The sequence below is a fragment of the Vicia villosa genome, unplaced genomic scaffold (genome assembly GCF_029867415.1).
Source record: "Vicia villosa cultivar HV-30 ecotype Madison, WI unplaced genomic scaffold, Vvil1.0 ctg.000393F_1_1, whole genome shotgun sequence".
Taxonomy (NCBI): domain Eukaryota; kingdom Viridiplantae; phylum Streptophyta; class Magnoliopsida; order Fabales; family Fabaceae; genus Vicia; species Vicia villosa.
The window spans coordinates 566,330-591,908 of NW_026705177.1; the positions used below are offsets into that span (position 1 = coordinate 566,330).

At 31.2% G+C, this 25,579-nt stretch overlaps 3 protein-coding genes and 1 long non-coding RNA gene across 4 annotated transcripts; 2 read left to right on the forward strand and 2 right to left on the reverse strand.

Moving 5' to 3' along the window:
• The first annotated feature begins 2,151 nt into the window (after positions 1-2,151).
• On the forward strand, positions 2,152-4,040 carry LOC131627676 (S-adenosyl-L-methionine:benzoic acid/salicylic acid carboxyl methyltransferase 3-like). Its single transcript, XM_058898516.1, has 4 exons — positions 2,152-2,226; positions 2,741-3,145; positions 3,248-3,502; positions 3,705-4,040. The coding sequence occupies exons 1-4, from the start codon at positions 2,152-2,154 to the stop codon at positions 4,038-4,040; spliced, it is 1,071 nt and encodes a 356-aa protein (XP_058754499.1).
• Positions 4,041-10,268: 6,228 nt separating this feature from the next.
• Positions 10,269-14,416, reverse strand: LOC131627647 (uncharacterized). Its single transcript, XR_009291543.1, has 4 exons — positions 14,184-14,416; positions 13,930-14,018; positions 13,645-13,732; positions 10,269-11,878 (listed from the first exon to the last, which is right to left on the reverse strand). It is a non-coding gene; the product is annotated as an uncharacterized LOC131627647 (long non-coding RNA).
• Positions 14,417-15,370: 954 nt separating this feature from the next.
• Positions 15,371-16,274, reverse strand: LOC131627692 (auxin-binding protein ABP20-like). The gene has a single exon (XM_058898530.1). The coding sequence runs from the start codon at positions 16,221-16,223 to the stop codon at positions 15,591-15,593; it is 633 nt and encodes a 210-aa protein (XP_058754513.1). The 5' UTR covers positions 16,224-16,274; the 3' UTR covers positions 15,371-15,590.
• Positions 16,275-24,303: 8,029 nt separating this feature from the next.
• Positions 24,304-25,014, forward strand: LOC131627648 (auxin-binding protein ABP19b-like). The gene has a single exon (XM_058898486.1). It carries the CDS (start codon positions 24,309-24,311, stop codon positions 24,942-24,944), a length of 636 nt encoding a protein of 211 aa, XP_058754469.1. The 5' UTR covers positions 24,304-24,308; the 3' UTR covers positions 24,945-25,014.
• Positions 25,015-25,579: the final 565 nt, after the last annotated feature.

The window sequence follows — 25,579 nt, forward strand, 5'->3', positions numbered from 1 at the left end:
GATGAATCTAGCAATTCTCATATTAACCCTTTAGTTTCAGAATCTAGTAACGATGAGAATGTGAAAGAGTTAGGAAGAGGTCACCACATCAAGATGCCTTCAGTTAGATTGCGTAATCATGTGACTCATACTATGCAGAAATTAAGCCCATCTCCCATCTCACCCTCTTTGCAGCATATTTCAGGTGCGCCTTACCCGCTAACTCATTACATAAATTATGCAAAATTTTCCCAAAAACATAGCAGGTTCATTGCTGCTGTTATTTATGAACGCAAGCCCGTTCATAAATGGAGATTCTCCATGCAACAAGAACTTCAAGCTTTGGAAGAAAATTGCACCTGGATTTTACAACTTTTGCTGGCTGGGAAGAAACCTCTCGGTTGCAAGTGGGTGTACAAAATTAAATATAACTCAGGCGACACCATTGAAAGATACAGGGCAAGACTGGTCATTCTTGGGAATCATCAAGTAGAAGGAATTGACTATAGTGAGACATTCTCTCCTGTTGTCAAAATGGTCATTGTTCGTCTTGTTCTTGACGTGGCAATCGTGAAGTAGTGGGAAATTCATCAAATAGATGTTCGCAATGCATTCCTTCATGGCGATCTTCAGGAAGATCTATACATGAAAAAACCTTCAGGCTTTCACACGTCCTCACATGGATTAGTTTGCAAGTTGCTCAAATATCTATATGGGTTGAAGCAAGCCCCTCGATGTTGGTTTGCCAAACTATCCGCTGCTTTTTTGAAATTTGGATTCCAACAATCATGTTCTGATTATTCTCTCTTCAACTTAACAACTCATGGAGTGCAGCTCGTAGTTTTGGTATACGTTGATGATTTGATTATTTGTGGAAATGATTTTGATGCAATAATACGCTTTAAAGCGTATCTTAGTCATTGTTTTCACATGAAGGATTTGGAGAGTTTAAAATACTTTCTCGGCGTGGAGGTTGCAAGGAACTCAAGCGGAATGTTCTTATGGCATCGCAAATATGCCTTGGATATAATTCAAGAAACAGGTTTACTTGGTGCCAAACTTGTGCCAACACCCCTTGAGGAAAATTATCAACTTGGTCTCGCAACGGGAAGTCCCCTTGACCACGCCGAACGCTATCGATGGTTAGTTGGACATCTCATCTACTTGTTTTTTACCAGGCCCGAGATATCTTATTGTGTTCACACCTTGTCACAATTCATGCAATAACCTCGCGCTGATCATTGGAATGCAGCGTTTTGCATTGTCAAATATCTTAAAGGAAGCCCCAACCAAGGTATACTGCTAAGCAAGATATCTAGCTTCCAGTTGCATGGATGGTGTGATTATGATTGGGCAGACTTCCCCCTAACTCGACACTCAATGGCTGGTTTATGTTTTTGGGACACTCACCCATCTCTTGGAAAACTAAGAAACAAAACACCATCTCACGTTCCTCGGCTGAAGTAGAATATCGCGCTATGGCTACAATCACTTGTGAACTCAAATGACGTAAAAGTTTACTCTTTGATCTTGGGATTTTACATAAAGGAACTATGCGACTCAGTTGTGACAACCAGGCAGTTTTGCACATTGCCAAAAATCCAGTTTTCCACGAGCGTACGAAGCATATCGAAGTGGATTGCCACTTTATCAGAAATGAGTTACATTGCGGTAATATTCAGACATCGTATGTTTCTACGCATATACAATTAGCTGATATTTTTAACAAGGCTCTTGGACAATATCAATTCCAAACTCTATTTGGCAAGATGGGCATTTGAAATCCTCATGATCCACCTTGAGGGAGGTAATACATATGATTTGGCAATTAAATGACCCAATATTTTGGGATTTTGGTCAAATAAGACAGCTAGCATGATAAATATTTTATTTCTATTTCTATGCACATAATTAGCTGAGAAAATCTTGCAGGTATAAATGTACTTCATGTACTTAATTAGGCAGCTATATTTTAGGTTCTGTGATGAGCCTGTAATATGTATAAATTGGGAAATAGCCTTAGAGAATGATTATCTGTATTTCTATGCACATAATTAGCTGTATATCCGATAAGTGTCCTTTTATATATAAATATGGGTTGTTCTATAGCCTTTTATCAAACACAACATCAAAAGATAGAGAAAGTGCAACATAAAACTAAAAGAAATAACAATGGACGTAGAGCAGAAAGTGCACATGATAGGAGGCCATGGAGAAGAAAGCTATGCAAATAACTCATTGGTGCAGGTATATATATCAAAAATTCTTTTCTCTCTTTTTTTTAATTCAAAAATTATTTTTAAAAAAAGTAATACAAGGTTTATGCAAATTTCAAAATTATAAAGTAGCTGTTAGGATAATATATTTTTGTTTTGGACAAAAGTTCGAATTCACGTCGTCAATAAAAGAATAGTATGTGCTTTGACCTCTTAAAAATGTATATGAATTTTTGAAAGTGCCACATAAAATTATTGGTGATGCGGCACATATGAAGTTGAGGTTTCAACAAAAAGGATGCGCACTTATGAAATATATTATAATAGAAGATAATAGATAATGGATTAGTAAATCTAGTGGCTAGTATTTAGCTACAAATATGGTCGGACATATCCTACCGAGGATCCAAACTCGGATTTCTCACATCAAATGTATATATGATTCTTAACATGATATCAGAAGTGGTACAATGATGACGAAAAATGAATGTGTCAACCCATATAATATACACTTATAAATATTTCTCGATTTTATGTTATTATAGGGCAATGTGATTTCTTCAACAAAGCTCATAAGAGAGGAAGTCATAACTAGTCTATATTCCAACACATTTCCTAGTAGCCTCGCAATTGCAGATATGGGTTGTTCTTCTGGACCAAACACTTTATTAGTGGTGTCAGAAACTATCAAGATTGTAGAAAAAATTTGTAAAGATCTGAATCATTTGTCTCCCGAATACAAAGTATATTTGAATGATCTTGCAGGAAATGACTTCAACAGTGTCTTTAAGTCACTTGACAACTTCAAAGAGAAACTATATGATGAAATCAAAACTGAAATCGGCAATTGCTATTTCTTTGGAGTACCTGGCTCTTTCTATGATAGAGTTTTTCCAGATCGGAGTCTGCATTTCGTCCATTCCTCTTTTAGCCTTCACTGGTTATCAAAGGTTAATACTATTACCTCATTTTTTATGTGATTGTCTAAGCAATTAATCAAATCACTTATAAAAATATATTACTGATTTCTGTTTGTTATGGAGAATAACTAGGTTCCCGAGGGTTTAAACAATAATAAAGGTGCTATTTACATCCAAAAAACGAGTCCCTCAAATGTCATCAAAGCTTACTATGAGCAATTTCAAAAAGATTTTTCCTTTTTTATCAAGTGTCGTGCTGAGGAAATAGTTGAAGGGGGTTGCATGGTTCTAACGTTTTTGGGAAGAAGAGATGATGATCCTAGTAGCAAAGAATGTTGCTACATTCCAGAGCTTTTTGCAACTGCACTTAATGACATGGTCTTAGAGGTATATACTTATTTCATAAATGAGGGAAAAATAAATGATTACACGCGTGTGTAAACACACACACCCGCGCGCACACACACAAACATATATATATATATATATATATATATATATATATATATAGTTGTAAATACAATATATTGTCAAAATAAGTTTTGAAAGATGAATATAACTCTGAATATTTTCTTTGTATGATTAATAGGGGATTATAGAAGAAGATAAAGTGAATAATTTCAACATTCCTAATTATTATCCATGTCCGGCTGAGGTGAAGTTGGTAGTTCTCAATGAAGGATCGTTTAACATGAATCATTTTGAGGTGTCAGAAGTGGATTTAAATGTTTCTATTAATCAAAGTGGATATAAATTTGCACAGGCCATGAGAGCTGTGTTTGAACCTTTACTAGTTAGTCATTTTGGCGAAACTATCATTGAGGATGCTTTTAACCGCTATCAAGCAATCTTGGCAGATCGAATGACCAAGGAAATAATAAAGTCGACTTATTTTACTATATCATTGACTAGGAAATCAGTATAAGGATGAAGTTTGGTGTGCTTGTTTGTGACATGAAGTTTGTTGTTTTGGTTTGTTGATGGAAGCAAAGATTAATAATTATAGGAATAATATGGTTGTGTTGCTTTCCAAAATGATAATAAATTGTTTGTGTTTTTCCTTTATATATTTGATATACTACTTATAGCATAAATGTGTCCACCTTATAGATTAAAATTTATTTGTTCCTTGGCTTCAATAATTACCAGATCAGAGTATAAGATCATAATAAGACTACATCAAACTCTCTTGCATAATAGCAACCCAAATTCACCCATATAGCAAACAACCTAAAAGCATCTGACAAAATAATTAGGATAATTCCCAATTATTTGAACACATCACACCAAATCTATGTCGTATAACTACAATGAAAGAATAAGTACATCATCCTTTCCATCTTGGCTTTACAAAAAGGGCACATTACTGACTATATTGCGGAAAACATCTATACTATCCAGGCTAACTCGGGAGGATATTCGATCCAACAACAACTTCCATGAAACACACTAATATTTGAAGGAGATGGGTTAAGTTCTTCCAAATTTGTTTGAAAATAAACATTTCTATGAGTGATAATCTAGTTGTTGGAGACAAAAAATTGGATAGCAAAACTAAAGTTGATTTAATCGATAAAATCCCATTTTTCCTAGGCTCCAAATCCAATTGTCTTCTTCGTGTATTAACCTCACCAATTGAATTACCTCCAAAAGTCCCCTGTCTAACCCTTAATCTTTCCCACTTTTAAACACTTTTATTCATTTATCAAATAAAGTCTTGGAGATTTGTCGTCTCCTTCGAAACCTGTCGAAGAAACTTATTACCAAGGTTCAATAAGATGGCACAATGAGCTTTCTCTACCGTTTTTCCTTTTCTCTTTCTCCGTTAATGCAACGTTTATGGTCGCGACTCCTTTCAACGCTTCTAAACAACCCTACTGAATCATTATGACTTTCATTTTCAAGCGCCACAGGCCAAAATCATTTACTCCTGTGAACTTTTCAAGCTCATACTTTGATGACGGCATCTTCTCCATGCTCACCGCACTAATTTGTTATGAAAACAATGCCAAAAACAATGTATAATAGGTTTCTTTTATTTGCAAGAAACCCACAATGGTAGGAAAGAGGGAAGCAAGAAGAACACAATGAAATTAGTTATAATCTGTTATTCTTTACTTTCTCTTTGAAACAAGATTATAAATGTTACAGAATAACAAATAACCTCTCTCACCATAATTAGGATTTGCATTGTGCAATGATGAGAGACTAATATGCTATTTATAATATAACTAAATACACTAAACTAATGTGCGTTTACACACAGACCCATTACACAAGCTAACTTAGGGAAAATTTGAATTAAACAAATCGACTTAACAAACATGCCCAATTCGACATACTAATAATCCTAACATTTCGACTACTACATACTTGAGCAAACTTTGACTACAGCATTGTAGGCTGAAATTCTGGCACTTACAAAACAGATGTCATGACAGATGTTATAACATCACCTATTGATAGAAATTAGATTGTGCAAAAAATAAATTGCAGAAAGATAAACAACACAATCAAATGTTAAGCCAGTTCGGTGCAACGTCACCAACACTTGGGGCTACCAAGTCAGGAAGGAAATCCATTATAATAGTATTAGTTCAAAGCCTAAACAGTCTCAGTTTACAACTTATCACCTAATCACTACTTCTATGCAATTTGTACCTAGGAACCTCCTAAATATGAGAACCCGATCTCACTTTCTACTATCACCTTAGTGATAAAAACAATTACAATTCTAACAATTGTATAAAAACTAGTCACAATCCTAGTGCCTAGAAGAACCAAAAAGAAAGATTATATTTTCCCATAAACAATACTCGATCTTGCTTAAAAGTTTTGATTAATAGCAATACTCAACTCTTTTTCTTAAAAGCTTCAAGAGTGAGAACAATTAGTCTACCTCATTGTATCAGAAGATACATGAGTGACATACAAACAAAAACACTAAAACCTTAAAGGACTCCTAAAACACTAAACCCGTATTTGCAGTCACGATTTCTATTTGTGAATGTTTGCTATACTAGGTTTATCAAGTCCTTATTTATAGACTTTTGCAATATGGGCTTGGACTTTGAAACAAATCGAGTCTTTTCATTTTCAATCAACTGCAAGATCTTCATAGAAAATAGGAACAAAACAAGTCAAATATAAGTTTCCTAAAAAATTCTCAAAAATCCTTTTTATAAAACTCAATCAAATCTGCATTTTCCCTAAAAACTCCTTGATTGGATGCGCCCGAATGTTTGAATCTTCCGGAATCTCATATTTTCAATCAAATCTTCAAGGATTAAAAATCAGTCAGCACTGTCATGATGTTCTGGTATAACATATCATAATAATTTTAGTTTGACATATATTTAAAAGGTGCCCCTATTTTTAAAGAGATTGCATGTATAAGGATAAAAACTCACATACTTTGGCATATATTTAAAAGATGCCCCTGATATTTTTTGTGTTTAAAATTAAAAAAAAAAATTCCATCAAAATATTTGTGTTTGTCATCATAAAAAATAAGTCATTGTTATAAACAAATTCGTTTGAAAAATTATGATCTCAAATTTTAGTTTTGATAAGTATAGAATTGTCTTTTTTTTTCTTTCTTTATTGTGTGTTTCATGTGTGTAGAAAATCTATTATATATTTTAAAACAGAACCAAATATCTTATATCACATAGATATATTTTTGCCACATCATTAAACATTTATGCCACATCAAATATATTCTTATGTGGTACTTCTAAAAACTCATCTTCACTTTTCTAAAAAAATTATTTCTCTATTAGATGTCATGGGTTTAACACCCGGTAACTACAAAAAAATTTTAATTTAACAATTAATTACTAATAACTTCAATATAAAATAACTCTATAAACTTTTAAAAATAGATTTATATATATATATATATATATATATATATATATATATATATATATATATATATATATATATATATATATATATATATATATATATATATATATATATATATATTATTTAAGTCAATATAATATAGGTTTTGTCTACATAAAAATACAATTAACTACTTATACAAACTTAGTTGATGGATGAACAAAGTAAAACAAAAAATAAAGTATCAACCTTAAAAAATTTATACTAAAATTTCATATTCGAACGTCTCAGACTCTACGTAACTAATCATTATTGTCAAAATTAAGATATAAGATAAAACTCTCTATTTTTCGAAAAATACATTTTTAATTTTGTATTTTATTCATCAAATAAGTTATATCATTAAATTTTGTTAAGATGGCGTTAACCTTATTGAAGAATTTGTCTCTCATTCATAAAATGATGAAAATTTAACATTTTAAAAAATATTGGAGTAATTTTTTTTTTAAAATATAAAAAAAATTATTGAAAATTTTGACTATGATGATTTGTTGCATAGAATTTGAATCGCTCAAATCTAGAATTTCTTCTATTCATAAAATATGAATAAAAATTATTGAAATTTTTTACTATGATGATTGGTTATATAGAGCCTGAATCGTTAAATATAGAATTTCTCTCATTTATAAAAAGGTAAATAGCTTTTTCGCCCATGCCATATAAGCGATATTTGAAAAATCTCTCTGTAAAAAAAAAGTTGCATGGATTACCCTAACATTTGAAGATTCTCTTATTTTTTTACCTTCATCACATCCGGTCAGCAAAAAAAACTAACGTGACAGATATTTTTTTATTTTTTTTCAAATGATGTGGATAGCCCATGCGGCTTATTATTTTATGAGTGAAGACCCATTTTGGTCCCTCACAAAAATTACACAATCCAAATTAGTCTCTCACAAAAAAAGGACCCAATTTAATCCCTTACAAAATTTAACCGGATCATATTAGTCCTTATGTTAATATTTTTTTAAGCCGGTTTTTTAAGCCAGTTTTTTCATACTTTTGAACCATGACTGGACTGCCACGTTTGCTTTTATTTTTTATTTTTCATTTTTAAATACTAAATTGATTTTTAATTATAATTTTATTTTTAAACAGTTATGAATTAATAATATCAAAAAAGTCAAAATTGTTTTTATATGGAATTGAACCCAAGACCTTTAAACAATATCTTAAGTCTTTACCAATAGTCCAATGTAAATTCATGACAAATAATTCCTATGATTTTTAGTAATTTTAAATGATTCTAAATTTAAAATAAAAAAGTTAAAATTTTTATGAATGGAGTCTTAAACCCTAGTCCGTTCAAGTTAAATGATAGTCACTTTACCATTAGACAAGTCAATTTATATTGTTAATATTCTTATTAGTGAATACTTAAATTAATAATTAAGAAAAAAATATTTACTTATTTTAAATAACAAACAAATAAATATTTAATAATTTAAAATAATATAAAAAGTTAAAAATAAAATTAATAAAGTATAATTCCTAAATATAATTAATCAAATAAAATAAATAAATTAATATTAAATTAATTAATTACTATTTAGTTTGAATTAACAAAATTATTTCAAAAATTAATTGATTATTTAATTTAAATTGATTAAATATTTTAACAATTAATTGAATTACTATTAAATTAGTTAATTATTTTTCAATTTGAGTTAGTTTAGATTAAGTAAATATTTAATTGATCACTATTTAGTTTGAATTAACGAAATTATTTTAAAAATTAATTTATTATTTAATATTATTAAATATTTTAACAATTAATTGAATTACTATTAAATTATTTAATTTGAATTATTTTAAAATAAGTAAATATTTATTTGAATATTAACATTAGAAATTGATTTGTATAGTTGTAAAGTGATTATCATTTATCGGACTTAGGTTCGAGACCCCATTGTTACATATTTTATAAATTTTGTTTTAGATTCAAAATTATTTAATATTTTTAAAAATCTTGAGATTTATGTCATTAATGCATATTGGCCTAGTGGTAAAAGACTTGAGTTCGATTCCTTATAATAAACAATTTTGGCTTTTTGGATATTATAAAATCAAAATTGTTTAAAAATGAAATTAAAATTATTAAATCAGAATTGTTTAAAAATGAATTTAAAAATAAAAATTAATTTAGTATTTAAAATAAAATCAACGTGGCAGTCTAGTCACGGTTTAAAAGTAGCAAAAAAACTGGTTTGAAAAAAATATTAATAAAAGGATTAATATGGTCCGGTTAAAATTTGTAAGGGATTAAATCAAATGGGTCTTCACTCTTATTTTATTTATTTGTTAATTTTAATCTCATCATAACATTTTATATTATATTTTTGGTTTATATGTGAAAACATGGTAAATTCTAATTTTTTTTAAAGATGGGAGTTGAACCCACTACCTTGTGATTACAAGGATAGCACCCATCGACTGAGCTAATAACTCACTTATGTTATTCTAACGAATTTAAGGATTCTTATAGTATAAATTATTGTAATTTAATTTAATTAAAATTTAATATGTAATAAACTTAATATTTAATTACTGTAATTTAATTTGATTAAACTTTATTATTTAATAAATTTATTATTTAATTACTGTAATTTAATTAAAATTTATTATTTAATAAACTTTACTACTGTAGCTTAATATTTATTAAACTAAATATTTAATAAACTTAATATTTAATTACTGTAATTTAATTTAATTAAAATATCTTATTTAATAAACCTTATTACTGTAACTTAATATTTATTAAACTAAATATTTAATAAACTTACTATTTAATTACTGTAATTTAATTTGATTAAAATTTATTATTTAATAAATTAAAAATTAAAATAGTTTAAATTTAAATTTAATAAACCTAAATACTTAAAAAATTAATTAGAGTTTATAATATATATTAGAGTTTATAATATTAATATTTCAATATTAATTTTATTAACTATATACTATAAAAATGGTCAATACGTTAATTATAGTTAAATAATTTGATTAATAATATATTAATATGTTAATTTATAAATTAACTATAAATATTAATACGTTAATTATAGATAAGTAATTTTTATAGTATATAATAATACATTGATTATTAAATATAAATATTAATAGTATCAAATTATTTAATAATATTAATACTGAAATATTATTAACTATATATTATACTATAACAATAACTAAATGTATTTATGTAACAACTAGAAACATCTAGTGTAGTGGAAAGGTAACAGCAAAAGTATAGTTCTAATATGCTCCCTCAAGTTGGGTTGTGTAAGCTACAAAGGTCTAACTTGGTCATAATTGTGGAAAAGGTTGGAGAATGCAGTGGCTTTGTGAAAGCATCAGCTAACTGGGCTGAAGAAGAAATGGGAAGCAAGTGTATTAAGTTGGAGGTGATCTTTTCGTGAACCACATGACAATCTAACTCAACGTGCTTGCTTCTTTCGTGAAACGCAAATTTTCCATCACAATACATAGTCTCATGTCTCGATGAGATGTTTTGGAAAAGTGGTCATAATGACCACAGTAGTGAATGGACAGTCGCGTCGAAGACTCTAAAAAAATATTCGTTTCTCCATATGGTCGAAAAAGACTTTTTTGGGGGACAATTTATTAGCTACAAATTCGACACTCACTAAGGAAGAGATGCCAAGAGAGTAAAAGAAAATATTTTGTAGAAGAAACTGACTTCGGCAGAGCATTTGGATGCTTTGGACAAGAAATAAGCTAAGAATTGGCCATGATGGCAAGCTCATGTTCTATTTGAGACTTAAAAGATTTGAATCTATTTGACTTGGAGTCCGACACAGAAACATTCGAAATTGGCCAGAAACTGTATTTTGGCCTTATCCGTTCATTATAAAGGACGTGTGGAGACTTGTAAGAGACGAAGTGCATGCAGACATAAACGTGCCATCTTCTGAACAGATGACCATTATAGTTGAATTAGTATAAATAGGGGTCTTAGTATTAAGTTTTCTGTGTGTTCAACATTGTAGTGTACTCAAATTACTCAAAGTATCTAAGCGTGTTGAGAAACGAGTATATGAGAAATGTACGTTTGAAACACCATTTTCATTTATAAAGAAATTTATTCGCATTCAAAGCACTACAAAAAAACTCATGTTTGCCAGGTGCAAACCACCCCGCAAAGACAAATATCACCCTGCAACGTAACACTTGCGAGGTGACACTCTCACCTTGCAAAAACGTTAGTCGTAACTTTTTGCAAGGGGATTAGCACCCCGCAACTTTGCCAGGTGATTTTCACCCCGCAACGTTTCCAGATAAAAAGCACCCCGCAAACACGCTTTTCAAGACTTGCAGACAACTTCATTCCATGTGCACAGTTAGTTCAGAGCAGGGTACAGTTGTATGTTAAGTGACTTGCGGGGTGAGTTTCACCTAGCAATATTTGAATATTCAAAAACTTTCCAGGTGAATTTCACGTGGCAAATATTTTGAGATACCATGTAACTTTCACAACGCAAATAGCAACATATATAATAAAAACAATATAATTATATTATTCTAAATATTAAAGAAAATCTGATTTTAAAGATAAATTTTTATCTCCGTGTAGAATTTGCAATTTTTCTGAATTAGAGTTTTAACTACATCCATTGATAAATACATTTTCGGGTCTTATTAATATTATTGAAATAGTAAAAGAAAACATATTTTAAGAGGACTAGAGAAATACTTACAGAACAAAATAAATACAACTCACTATCAACAAAAAGGGAGGTTATAGTAGACAGAATGATAGCTACCCCAAAAGAGAGACGATCACCAAATGTTGCCCAACAAGTGCAGCAAGAGTGGCTATAGCAACAAAGTAAAGAGCTGCAAGAATAATCAAACATTGAATATTAAAAATGGTCAAAACTAGTTAAACTACAGGACATACTAAACCAGTCTACTAAATTCTAAACCAATCAACAATACATACTAAACCAATGAACAACCACTGCTAATTTCTAAACCAGTCTACTACAGGACATATTTCAAAGCAAGTTAAAATAGTTACACCAACACTGTTTTTGGATTATTTTTTATAAGTTTTTCAAAAGCTAAATAGTTACATACTAAACCAATGCATAACATTTTTCAAAAGCTTAACTTCTTATAAAAAGCTAACATTTTTCATAGAAAAATCATGCTCCAAACAAAACAAGAAGCAACCATAACAAAATGAAATAACTACTTCTCTTGTCTTATGTTTGGACTAATAGATTGGCTTCCCTCAAGCTAAGAAGGTTTTCTTATCCAAAGTTCATCAATATATAAAAGACAGCCTTTTAGAAGCCAAATATGCATGTGCCTTTATACTTAACATATTTGGAACCAACTCAGATGAGTTTGCAGAGGTAATATTTTGATTGGTTTAATGCCTTTTCAGTTGAAAATTTCCTAATTTTTACATCAATTGTATCATTATTGATGAATTGTGTTTTGATAATGTAGGATAAGCAGAACTTAACTGATATTATTCACAAATATCACCAAGAAAGGGCAGGACAACTTTCAGGGAAATCAGATGCAAATTCCTTGACCACTTACCCTGAATACATTCTTCCTTACCTAGTTCATGCACTTGCTAACCTATCTTGCCCCAATATTGATGAATGCAAAGATACTGAAGCATACAATACTATATATAGGTATTATTTTATATTTTTACTTATGTAGGACATCTCTTTAAGTGGAAGGAGTGTTTTTGTAGTAATACATTTAATGCCTTATCCATGTTTGTATGTACATTTTGAAGATATAGCCAACCACTTGCTGATTTTTTCACATAATTGTTTGACTTTTTGTTCCTGAATCCAGTTTATGGAAGCTTATGTAGAGTCTTAGTTTAGAATAATTGATAACTTAGAATTCCAAAAAATATGTGCAGTAACTAAAGGTCTTTTCTTATCCTGTAGACTGGTTTAACTTCTTATCAAAAGGTAACATTTTTCAATAGTTACATACTAAACCAATGCATAACATTTTCAAAAGCTTAACTTCTTATCAAAAGCTAACATTTTTCACAAAAAAAATCATGCTCCAAACCAAACAAGAAGCAACCATAACAAGTGAATGAAATAAAACAGCTACTTAACAACTTCTGTAACACTAGAGCACAACCTGAGAATTCGAACAAACGAATCCATACAAAATTTAGCAGTACAATTGATTAACCAAATTTGGTTCATAAATTTACTAATTGTTTTAAACAACTAACAGTTTTAACAATTACCACTAACAATTTAAACTAACTATTTATGAACATCATGGTTTAATACGAACGGCAAATACGAACAGTTTAGAACATTATGGTTTAATACGAACGGCAAATACGAACAGTTTAGACTAACTAATGGTTTTAAACAACTAATAACTCTAACTATTACCACTTATAGTTCTGCACTACAAGAATTATATATGAACGGAAAATACGAACGACAAATATAGCCAGTTCAACACTACAAGAATTATATATGAACGGCAAATACAAACGGTAATTCTATGTCAAAAGAGCTGACATTTGTAAACCATTTCAGAAACTATGCATAAGAGAAAGTCAAAGCTACAGATTCAATTCAAGTTCTACAGATTCATACCAAGCCAAAACACTTCAAGGCCAATGTCAATTCATTGTATCAGTTCAACTCGAGCTATCTTATTTTGCATCCATCCGAGAGAAAAGACCTGCAATCACACATCAAAACCAAACCACATATCAGCCCCAAACTCACACATTCAAACTGCACAAAATAATACATACACATTCAGTTTAAAAAATCCAAACATTCAAGAGGCAAAAACAATGCATATTCAAGCTTTTATTAACACTAACAGTAGCCCAATTGGATTTAAAATTGATGAAATCAAAATGAAAAAAATACCTAAACTCCACCGTCGCCGGAGACAGAAAGAGTATTAATAGAAACTTTAAAGCTTATATGATTGTTAGCTAGTAACACCACGTCCAACACTGCAAAGGCATAAACCCAAAATCTCAAACTCAAATTGCAGAAACGATGGAAGAGAAATATCAAACGCACGAAATGAAGTTCACTAGAAAGGAACAAACAATTGCACAACCACTGTATGAGAAACCCCAAATGTCAAAATCCTAGAAAGGAACAAACAATTTTACCTTGGGAGAAGGCTTGAAACGAACGATTACAAATTGCGAAAGGCTTAGAAGGAACGAACGATAAAGCTTATACGATTGCAAATTGTTGGGTTAACGATTCTGTGAATTTTTTGTTTTTTCTTCAGTGAATAAGCAAGTGTGGGAGGCAAAGTGGAAAGTAGAGAGAATGAGGACGTGGGGGAGATGGAGATGAAAAGGAAATATTAAAGAAACTTTGTGAGGTGTGAAATATCCAGCAAATTTTATTGTCATTGGCACTTGCGGCATTTTTCTCACCCTGTAACTTTTGTGTCTGACACATGTCCCTACCACTCTATACATTATTAATTGCCAGATTTACTTTTCTCTAAAATTTTTAAAAAATTCTTGCGAAGTAGTCCTCACACCGCAACGTAAAAGGGCGTTGAGACTTGCGGGGTGATTTGCACTACGCAACTTTTGTGTCTGTAAAATTAACAAAAGATCACCTGCCACTTCTCAGTAAGTGTAATATTTATTTTTTCAATAAATTTTTTAAAACATCGTTGCAGGGTGTTTAACATCCTACAACTTTATTTTCCAAAATTTCAAACTTCCCTCCCTCCTTTACGAGATGGAAATATATATATATATATATATATATATATATATATATATATATATATATAAGAAATTTGGGTTGCGACGTGGTATGCATCCTGCAACTGCAATATTTTGCGAGGGGCATTTCACCTGCCAAATTCACCCGGCTAATCAACAATTTTCTTGTAGTGAAGTCCTTTACATTTTCTTTACATTTTCTGGTCGAACCCTTTAATTTTCTGTCAAATTTATATTCCTTTGTCTTTTTTATCTTTACAAACAAGCCTTTTACATTTATGCATTGTCTTTTAAAATTATCAAACGCATTAGTATTCAGAAAACTCATCACAACACATACAAAATTATACACATATGTCATAGAATCAATCTAGCCGATCCTGCAAATAATCGAAATATCAATTTCGGAGGACTAGCAGTTATTTATCAAAATGAAGAGTAAACAACATGAAAAGTCCGAAATAATGTGTTGTGGAACTATATGCTGAAGAAGCCAGATATTTTTGTTAAAACAATAAGGAGGAAGTCAGAAATATAATAGCTTGCATTGGTAACACCAACACTTACCAAGCTGATAGCAATTGGTACATAAAATTGTAATGGTTGTTTTCTATTTATTCTTTAGGCCTTGAAGGGTCTTTGTTTGCACATAATAGTTTTTTGATAAGTTAATACATTGAGATTGTATAGTATAATAAGAACCATGCATACATCCTCTTACATTATTAAAATGAAAATTTCATAAAAACGAAACACACGTAACTTTTATTTCATACATAATTAACTTAAATTAAAACAAACATAAACTAGAATAATAAGCTAGCAATTCTAGCCACTGCCACCAAACTGTGCCTTAAGCTTCATAATTTGTGAAGAATCAAGGAGAGTAGTCTTTTGAATTATTGGAGTTGGTAACTTATTTCTAAATAATAAATCCACAAGTAATTGAATGCTAGGATTTGAGCTACCATAAACAGCATAAAACATAGCTTTCTTCGGACCAGTATTAACTAGAAAATGCAACAGTCCTGTTGGAAAAACGAAAACATCACCAACTTTAAGATTTTTCTCATAAAGTTTTGTAGGTGTTATAAATCCAGCATATATTTGACCTTGAGCAACGATTATTAATTCAGATGAATCCGGATGAATATGCATTGGAACAGTTCCATTTATATCAAAATCTACTCTTGCTGCAGAGATACCGAGTCCATTGAGACCTGGTATATCATTGACAAATGCAGTGGCGGATCTAAGATTAAAAATGTTTTTTGAGTCTCCAGCTACAAGAGTAGAGGACGCAAAATCATCAGCTGTTACATTTGTTTCTGACTTGCATGGATAGCCTGAAGGGGTTTTAGGAAACATAAAGTTGGCTACACAGAAATCATTGGTGTATGTAGCATGGGAGGTATATGAGAGAAGATAAAAAAAGAGAAGAATAATGTGAATCATTTTCATCTTAAAATGGATGTGTGATAATAGAATAAAGTTGGTTTACTAAAGGGTAAGTATTATATAGTGGACATTTTCATCTTAATTTTGTTAGAAAGTGGAGATGGAAGATCTATATTATAGAGTCAATTTACCTCACAAAAGGGTAAGCAGTATATAGTGGACCAACCAAGGTGGTGGTCCACTGGTCCTCCTAAAACTCCCTCTCACCTGGACTTTAATTTCCTGCTCTAAGGAGGGATGTAGCTGTAAGTTTAAGGTGGTGGTCCACTGGTCCTCCTAACACTCCAACATCCAAGGTAGTGGTTAGAATGTGTAACCTACAAGATAGAGTTATAATCGTACCTTAGTGTGATGCAAAATAACACGTATATATGGACGGCGATTAAAATTTCCCCTTATGGATGCAACAGCTGGTATGGGAGACCGTTGGATGGGTTCCCACATTGAGATGAATGCGGTGATTGGTTCGAGTGTGCAAATCCTAAGTGAGGGCGTACCTATTTGTAAGTTTGAGTGGGCAGAGTTTGTAATAGGTGAGACTTAATGGGCCGTTTGGCCGACTTGAAACAGTTGTTGTTGGATCACAGTTCTAAAAGGTTTGCAAGCGAAGAAATTATCAGGTCGAATCGCGGACTATGTCGCTCTCTTTAAGACGTTTCGCGATACTTTCCAAAATTATGCAAAACAGTCGAACTATCGCGCCGCCTCCAGGATAAAACAACCCAGTTCTATACTGTACGATTACTATTTGCACGATAAATAATCGGTCTAGAAATACACCTTCAGGTGGTACTAAGACCATTCAAATATGGTATAAATACCATCTTAGTATCTAGTTTGACCAGTCGTAGTAATTTCTCAAACCAAGAGAAGTTTCAATATTTCTCCAAAGAGAACTTAATAATGAACATTTGACCAATCACAATAATTTCTCAAACAAAGAGAAATTCGAGTAATTCTCTAAAGAGAATTCAAGAAAAATTATACTTGAAAATTTCTCAACTCAAACGAGGATAAACTAACATTATTCTCTGAGTAGAATTCAAGAAAATACTCGGAAAATTCAACGAGTAGAAAGAAATGAGGAGAAGTTGGCGCTTCGACAATTCGAAAGACGCGGAGTTATGAGAGTGAGGAAGGAAAAACTCAAAATAAGTTTTTGGTGTGTTTTGGAATGAAACAAGTGACTTCATTATATAATGAAGTAAACTAGCCAAGATTTCTAATCTAAGTAATGTGGGACTAAGGAGTTTTTGCAACTAACATACAATGTGGAACTTGAACTTTTTCAATTCATCTCCCTATATTGGAATATATACATAATATTCCAACAACCCCCAACTTGAATTTAAAAAAGTGTTTCAAAAATAACATCAGACGTTTCTAAGATTTTGCATAAGCAGAGGTGTCTACGACTTGAACCTTTGCGTAGCAAGTAGGATTCCAATTCAATAAGAGTGACGCAATTGTCTTGAACTCTATCTCACACATCAAACTCACACGCAACCTATTTTTAAGGTGTATTCTAATAGATTTTGCTTTAATGGCCCTGCACGTGTATCCCGGTTTAGTGAAGGCTCTAGGAATTCTTCCTCGAAATATCATAAGAACCGGCCTAATCTATACAATCACATAGGTGAGTCCATCAAGAGTACTCCTATAGCCTAGGTACTACTTCATACATAGTATAGATCTCATTAAGAGTTTCTATTATCTCATCCTCTTATTACTTCAGGATTCATGCTTCTCTTATTTACTCTAGCATGATCGCCTCATATTACTCACAACTTGTTATTATCAATTGAACATATTTCTTGGGGTCTCCAGTCATTTAGGTTGAGTTACCATCATGAACAAATCATTTCTTTATAGGCATTAGTCCCATTTTTTGGATTTATTATGGACTTTCTCTCTAGCTAATCCTTTCGACAATGGATCTGCTAAGTTTTCACCAGTTCATACATGATCCACTCTTACAGCACCTTTAGACATACAGTCTCTAAAGGTATTGTACTTTCTTCTTATTTGACGTCTTTTACCATTATAGTAACGGTTCTCAATTTTTTTCAATAGCCGTTGTACTATTGCAATGGATCAACATAACTGGCATAAGTTTTTCCCATAAAGGAATCTCAGCTAGCAAGCATCTTAACCAACTTGCTTCTTCACTAGCTGTGGCTAGTGCTATCACCTAAGACTCCATTGTGGACTGAGCCAGGATAGTCTGTTTCTTTGATTTCCAGGTTACAGCTCCTCCGGCTATATAAAATATATTGCCACTAGGAGATTTGGAATTATCGGATAAGGTGTTCCAATCTGCATCATTGTACCCTTCTAGAAAACCATGAAATTTTTGATAATGTAGGCCGAGATCTATGGTCCTTTTAAGGTACCTCATGACTCTCTCAATAGCTTGTCAGTGCTCGTTACTCGGTCTACTTGTAAATATGCATAACAATCCTACGACATATGCAATGTCGGGTCTAGTATAATCAGTGGCATATCTAAGGCTGCAAATGATGCTCGCATATTCAGTTTGTCTCACACTTTCACCAGTGTTCTTAAACAGTTTCACACTTGGATCATAAGGTGTGCACGCAAGTTTACAATAAAAGTATTTACATTTGTTTAAGATCTTCTCCATATAGTATGATTGATCCAAAGAAATTCCTTGCACGGATCTCGTGATCTTGATACCAAGAATCTCGTGATCTTTCATATCAAAGTTGTTACACAATAATGATTTCACATCATTAATGGTCTGAATGTTTGATCCAAATATGAGTAAATCGTCTACATAGAGACATATGATAGTGCATATGCAATTTTCGAATTTGTAATAAACGCATTTGTCACTTTCATTCACTTTATACTCATTCGATATCATTAAGTTATCAAACTTTTCATGCCATTGTTTAGGAGCTTGCTTTAATCCATACAGAGATTTGTCTAACATACAGACCTTGTTTTCTTGTTCGTGTATCATAAACCCATTCGGTTGTTCCATATAGATTTCTTCTTCTAAGTAACCATTTAAAAAGGTTGTCTAAACATCCATTTGGTGTACTATTAAGTTATAAATACCAGCTACTGAAATAAGTACCCTAATGGATGTAATCCTGGTGACTGGGGATAAGGTGTCGAAGAGATCTATATTTTCTCTTTGTCTAAAACCCTTGGCTACAAGGCGAACCTTGTATTTATCAATAGTTCCATCAAGTTTTAGTTTCTTTTTCAAAAATCATTTACATCCGATTGATTTGCAACCAGGAGGCAAGTCTACTAAGTGTCATGTGTTGTTAGATTCTAGATATTCTATCTCATCGTTTATAACTTCTTGCCATAAATCTGCATCCATTGATGACAAGGCTTCTTGAAGATTTACTAGATCTTCTTCTACATTATAAGCCGGATAATCAGGCTCGTAGTCTTTAGAAACTCTTACTCCTTTACTTCGTTGAAGTTCGGTTTCTACATTGTCGTTGCTTTCTGTGCTTCTTATTACATGAATATGACTCGATTGAGTGCCCCCACTATTTCTCATTTTGAAGGGAAATTCATATTTATAGAAATCATCATCATCATTTGATTATATGATGACTTTTGCATTTAGGTCATAAAATTTATATGCCTTACTGTTTGCTACATACCTAATGAGTACACATTCATATGCTCTACTAGAGATTTTAACTTGTTTTAGATCCATCATTCTGACATAAGCCAAACATCCCCAAGTTCTCAAATAAGACAAGTTTGGTTGTCTTTTCTTTAATATCTTATAAGGAGAAATAGTAATCTTTGACTTGGGAACTCTATTCAGGACATAACAAACAGTCACAAATTTCTCCCCGCTACTGAGGTGCAGCACCAGAATTCATCATTATTGCGGCAAAAAGTTCAGTATGAGTTATATTCTTTCTTTCTGCTTTACCATTCAGTTCAGGAGAATATGGAGAAATCGATTCATGTACAATTCCATGTTGTTTATAAAGATTATTAAATAAACTAGAATCATACAGTCTACCTATCACTACAAATTCTTAATAAATCATTTTCAAATACTTTACATTTTTTTTAACTTGTCAATTTCATTCACAAAAATATCATTCTTTGTGATGATGGTGTACAAATCTACCCCAATAAATTGACTAAATCTTTCCTTATTTATAAGAAGAAGAAAAAAAACATAAACATGATTCTTTATAATCTCTGAAGTATACATGACATCCTTCAAGATTAAAGTCTTTTTATAGGTGGACCATGTTCCACTTCTCCAATATCAACAACATTAGTGGTGTGGACATCTCCTAACAACACTTTCTTATCTTTAGTATTCGTGTATGTTTTAAACATAACACGATCGTAACAAACATGACGAGAGACGCCCGTGTTAATCCACCAACCATCAGATCTATCAACCATGTTGATTTCAATTATCATAGCAATGATTTGCCCATTAGCCAAGTTAACTTGTGTATTACGGGCTACAATGGGTTCAAGCATGCTTCTGCATCTCTTAGCCATATGACTTAGTTTTCCTCAGTTGAAACAAAGGGAAACCAACATCATTTGTTTAAGGTAGTGGTTGTTGTCTAGTTGGAGCAATTGGGACCATAGAAGGGTTCCCATTCTTAATTCGAATCACAATATTGCGGTTCTAATTCTTTAATGAATTGCCATATAGCTTCAGAACCACACCGAATTTCTTTTTGTTGTTTAAAACAACCAACACTTTTCTATTTAATCATGTGCTAAGATTTTTCTTCAATTTAAATGAGAATAATCAGACTCTCAATTAAAAATTATTTTATTTTGTAGTAAAGCATAATTTATAAAAACTTTCAAACTAGAGGCAATTTGTCAGTAATAAAGAAATTCGAATTGTTCATATAAATACATACCTTTAGTCATGATCTCATGAGCAATTTTTTGAAGTTCGTAACTTTGGGTTTCCACGGACCTTTCATCTACCATCTGATACTTCATGTAGCTGCTAAAATCATTCTTTTGTTCTCCAGGTTCTTCAATGTCATACTTGTTTTTTCAGAGCCTCTTATACATATTTTGAAGTATCTTAGTTACTGTAATAGTCATACAGATCATTTGCGATTCCATTCAGAATGTTATAATAATTCTTTCTATCAGGGGATTTCTTTCCTAAGCTGTAAATTGTTCACTTTAATTTGTGCAACAGATTCAACTTCAACACTATTACGTGACATCTCTCAAACATGAATGGTTTGTCAAAGACAGTATCCGCAGAAGTACCAATAATTTTTTCGGTAGCCATGGCAATTCGAAACGTCTTAAAATTGTTGGATCATGGTTCTAAAAATTTTGCCACCGAAGAAATTACCGGGTCGAGTCGCGGACTAGGTTTCTCTCTTTAAGACGTTTCACGGTACTGCCCAAAATCATGCAAAGCAGTCAAATTACCGCTCCGCCTCCAGGATAAAACAACTCAAATCTATACTGTACGACTACTATTTGCACGATAGATAATCGGTCTAGAAATACACCTTCAGATGGTACTAAGACCATTCAAATATGATATAAATACCATCTTAGTATCTGGTTTGACCATTCGTAGTAATTTCTCGAACCAAGATAAATTTCAATATTTCTCCAAAGAGAATTTAATAATGGTCATTTGACCAATCACAATAATTTCTCAAACAAAGAGAAATTCAAATAATTCTCTAAAGAGAATCTAAGAAAAATTATACTTGAAAATTTCTCAACTTTAACGAGGAGAAATTAACATTATTCTCTAAGGAGAATTCAAGAAAATTCTCGAAAAATTCAACGAGTAGAAAGAAAGCGGGAGAAGTTGTCGCTTCAACAATTCGAAAGACGCGGAGTTATGAGAGTGAGGAAGGAAAAACTCAAAATAAGTTTTTGGTGTGTTTTGGAATGAAACAAGTGACTTCATTATATAATGAAGTAAACTAGCCAAGATTTCTAATCTAAGTAATGTGGGACTAAGGAGTTTTTGCAACTAACATACAATGCTGAACTTGAACTTTTTCAATTCATCTCCCTATATTGGAATATATATACATAATGTTCCAACAGTTGCCCTCCAAGTCCTTGTTACCATATACATAGCCAAAATTGATGTTGTAAATTTTTTCCAGATCTACTTCCATCCTAATATTTTGTGATCATTATGAAAGTTTTCTGAGTTAGGGAAGATACTGATGATGCCTTTAGTGTTTGTCCTTGATACTGCTGATGCCTTTCTGTAATTTTTTTTACTTTAAATTATTTTTTTAACATTGATTTACAAAATAATTTTTAAAAACTAAAAATTAAAATTCATTCAAATGAGTCCTTGATTTTTTAGTTTTTGAAATTGGAAAAAAAATTAAGAAAAAGTGATACACTTTTAATAATGGCCAATTTGTAACATTATGTAACTTTAAAACAGTTTTTAAAAATAAAATTACCCACATCTTTTTCTTTAAAATTAATTTCAAAAATTAATTTACATAACTTTAAAAATTAAAATCCAAAACTCATTTAAGCTAGCCCTTTAAGAAAATCAAATCTACCAAGTACATTTTACAGCTCCTGCGAACTAATTTTCCCTATTATTTATGATTTTATTTGGTATCATCCTCAATTTAATTGGATTAAATGTAACATGGATGAGACCTCCATTGATGTGCTTGATACAACTATTTGTAGTGGTATTTTTAGAAACTTCTAATCAGAGTATTTTGGCAGCTTTGCCATGAATCTTGGTCCAGACAATGCTTCTTTTGAAAAATTACACAGGCTATGTTAGCTATTGAGATTGCAAAAATGATAAAAACCGATCCGATTTATGGCGTGAGTCCGATTTCAAATTCGTGATAATGGCTTTTAGTAAACCTTCAATTGTTCCTGGAAAAATAACAAATGCATATTACTTTGCATCTCATCTAGGTCCATGTCAATTATGGCCATTTACATTTTTAGGGTAGAAAATCACTGTGTTGATAGGCTTGCCAACATTAGGTTGAAAATTTAATACTTTACTTAATGAGATGTTGTCTATATGAATATTAATTTCAGTTTTGTTGAAATTTTATTGGCCTCGTTTTAGAGCTTTATTCTAATGGGGTTTTGTTTTGGTCCCCTTGACTTCCTTTGATCCTTGATTTTTTTTTCTTTCTAATATACTTCTAGGGTGGTATTTTGCCCCCACTTAATAAGAAAAACAAAAAAAGTTAGGCTGCTTTAACGAATATTGGACCAGAATGACATTATGATTTTTATTTTTATTTTTTAAATTTCCTATATATTTTAATTTAGAAGAAAAATATGTTCCTAGTCTTTCTGTTTGATATTTAATTTGAATTGTTTATTTAATCTTTTTTGTTTATGTAATGATCTTTTATATTACATTTTATCTAATTGTTAACTTTAAAGTAAAAATCCTTTTGCATTAAAAACACATTATTAAAATAAAACTAGAAACAAATTGATTATAAGGTATTTTAGATTTTAATATTTAAATTTTAATATAAAAAGGTGAAAGCAGAAAGAAAATAGACTATTTGAGTTACCTAAAAAAATCACTGTACTTGTTTTTATTTTTTAACAAAACTTGTTAAAAAAACAATCATGCTAATAAAGCATAGAGAAATTCATTTGAAATAATAGCTGTGACATATTTCTATTGGATAGAAGTGAAAAATATTTTACACTCTCAATATTTGTATATTAAACTTAATTTAAAAACTGAAAAGATGTTTTAGAATCGTAGTTTAATAAGGTTGCGGTAGCTGACACTATAATGCAGCCACCTCAATTCTAGCTTTTACGAATTTAGTAAAGATCCTTTACTATTTATGTCGTAATCAATAGGTTTGTAATTGATTTGTAATTTCCTCTTTTCTTTTGACGGGTTTTGTCCCGTTTTATCGTGTAAAAGGTTCGGAAACCCTTTGTTCTCGCATTAATGGTATTTCTTGATTAAAAAAAAAAAACCTCAAATGATGGTCCAAAATTTGAAATTATGTATCCACCTTGTAAGAATATTAACATTATAAATAACAAACCAATATCCTTATTCTCTCATTCCACATCCAATTATAAAAAATGAAGATGGTTCCCATTATTCTTCTCTTTCTTGCTCTTTTCTCATATACCTCAAATGCTAACTCTTTTACTAATGATTTTTGTGTTGCAAACTTAGGGCTTCCAAAAACGCCTTCAGGTTATCCATGCAAGTCAGAAACCATTGTAACAGCGAATGACTTTGTATCCTCAGGTTTTGTAGCTGGCAGCATAAAAAGCCCTTTTAATATTGGATTTACATCTGTAAATGTGAATAATTTACCAGGTCTCAATGGGCTTGGCATCTCTGTAGCAAGAATAGATTATGCTATAAATGGATCTGTACCAATGCACATTCATCCCGATGCAACCGAATTGGCAATTATCGTTGAAGGTGTCGTTGATGTTGGATTTATCACACCAACAAATGTTTATCAGAAAACTCTTAAAGCTGGTGATGTTTTCGTTTTTCCAGTTGGATTATTGCATTTTTCAGTTAACTCTGGTCCTGGAAAAGCTATTGTATTTTCTGCTTTTAGTAGTGACAATCCTAGCTTGCAAATACTCGATGGCTTAATATTTGGTAACAAATTAGCAACCGAAACAATTGAAAAGACTACACTCCTTGAAAAAGCTCAAATTATGAAGCTTAAGGAAAAATTTGGTGGTAGTGGCTAGGATTGTTAGCTTATGATTCATCCTCTTTGTTGGTTTTAAATTAAGTTAATCATGTAAGCAATAAATGTTATGTGTGTTTTTTTATCAATTTTAATTTCAATAAAATAAGAGGATGATATGGTTCTTAATTTCTCATATATTTTCAATGTATTTTTTTACTAATAATTTAGATTAGTGGTAACAATAGAGACATGCATAAAATCTAATAAATACTTGATTATATTTGTATAATATTCCCCAATCGATCAACATCTTCATAGTAAATATTTGACTTAATTAGTTGTGAAATCCTTTAACTTACTTTCATATTTCATTGCATTTTAGTACTTTAAAACGGTTATGTTAATCAACTTAATCTTTTCTGTTAAATTATGAGAAAAACGTTTACCGTTGATGATGTGACATGACAGTAAGGCAACAGATTACTTATTGAGTCAACATGTGTATTAAAAAATTGATATTTTATTTAAAATATGTGGTTTTTTTCAGAGGTTAAAAATCTTCGTAAATTGTTAATAATGTCTAAAAAATATATAACAATTCTTCTTCCTAACCTTCTCTTAAAAATGACAATTTAATTAATGAAACATTTGTAAAAAATATGAACATGTAATTATAAGTGTTCCAACTTCTTT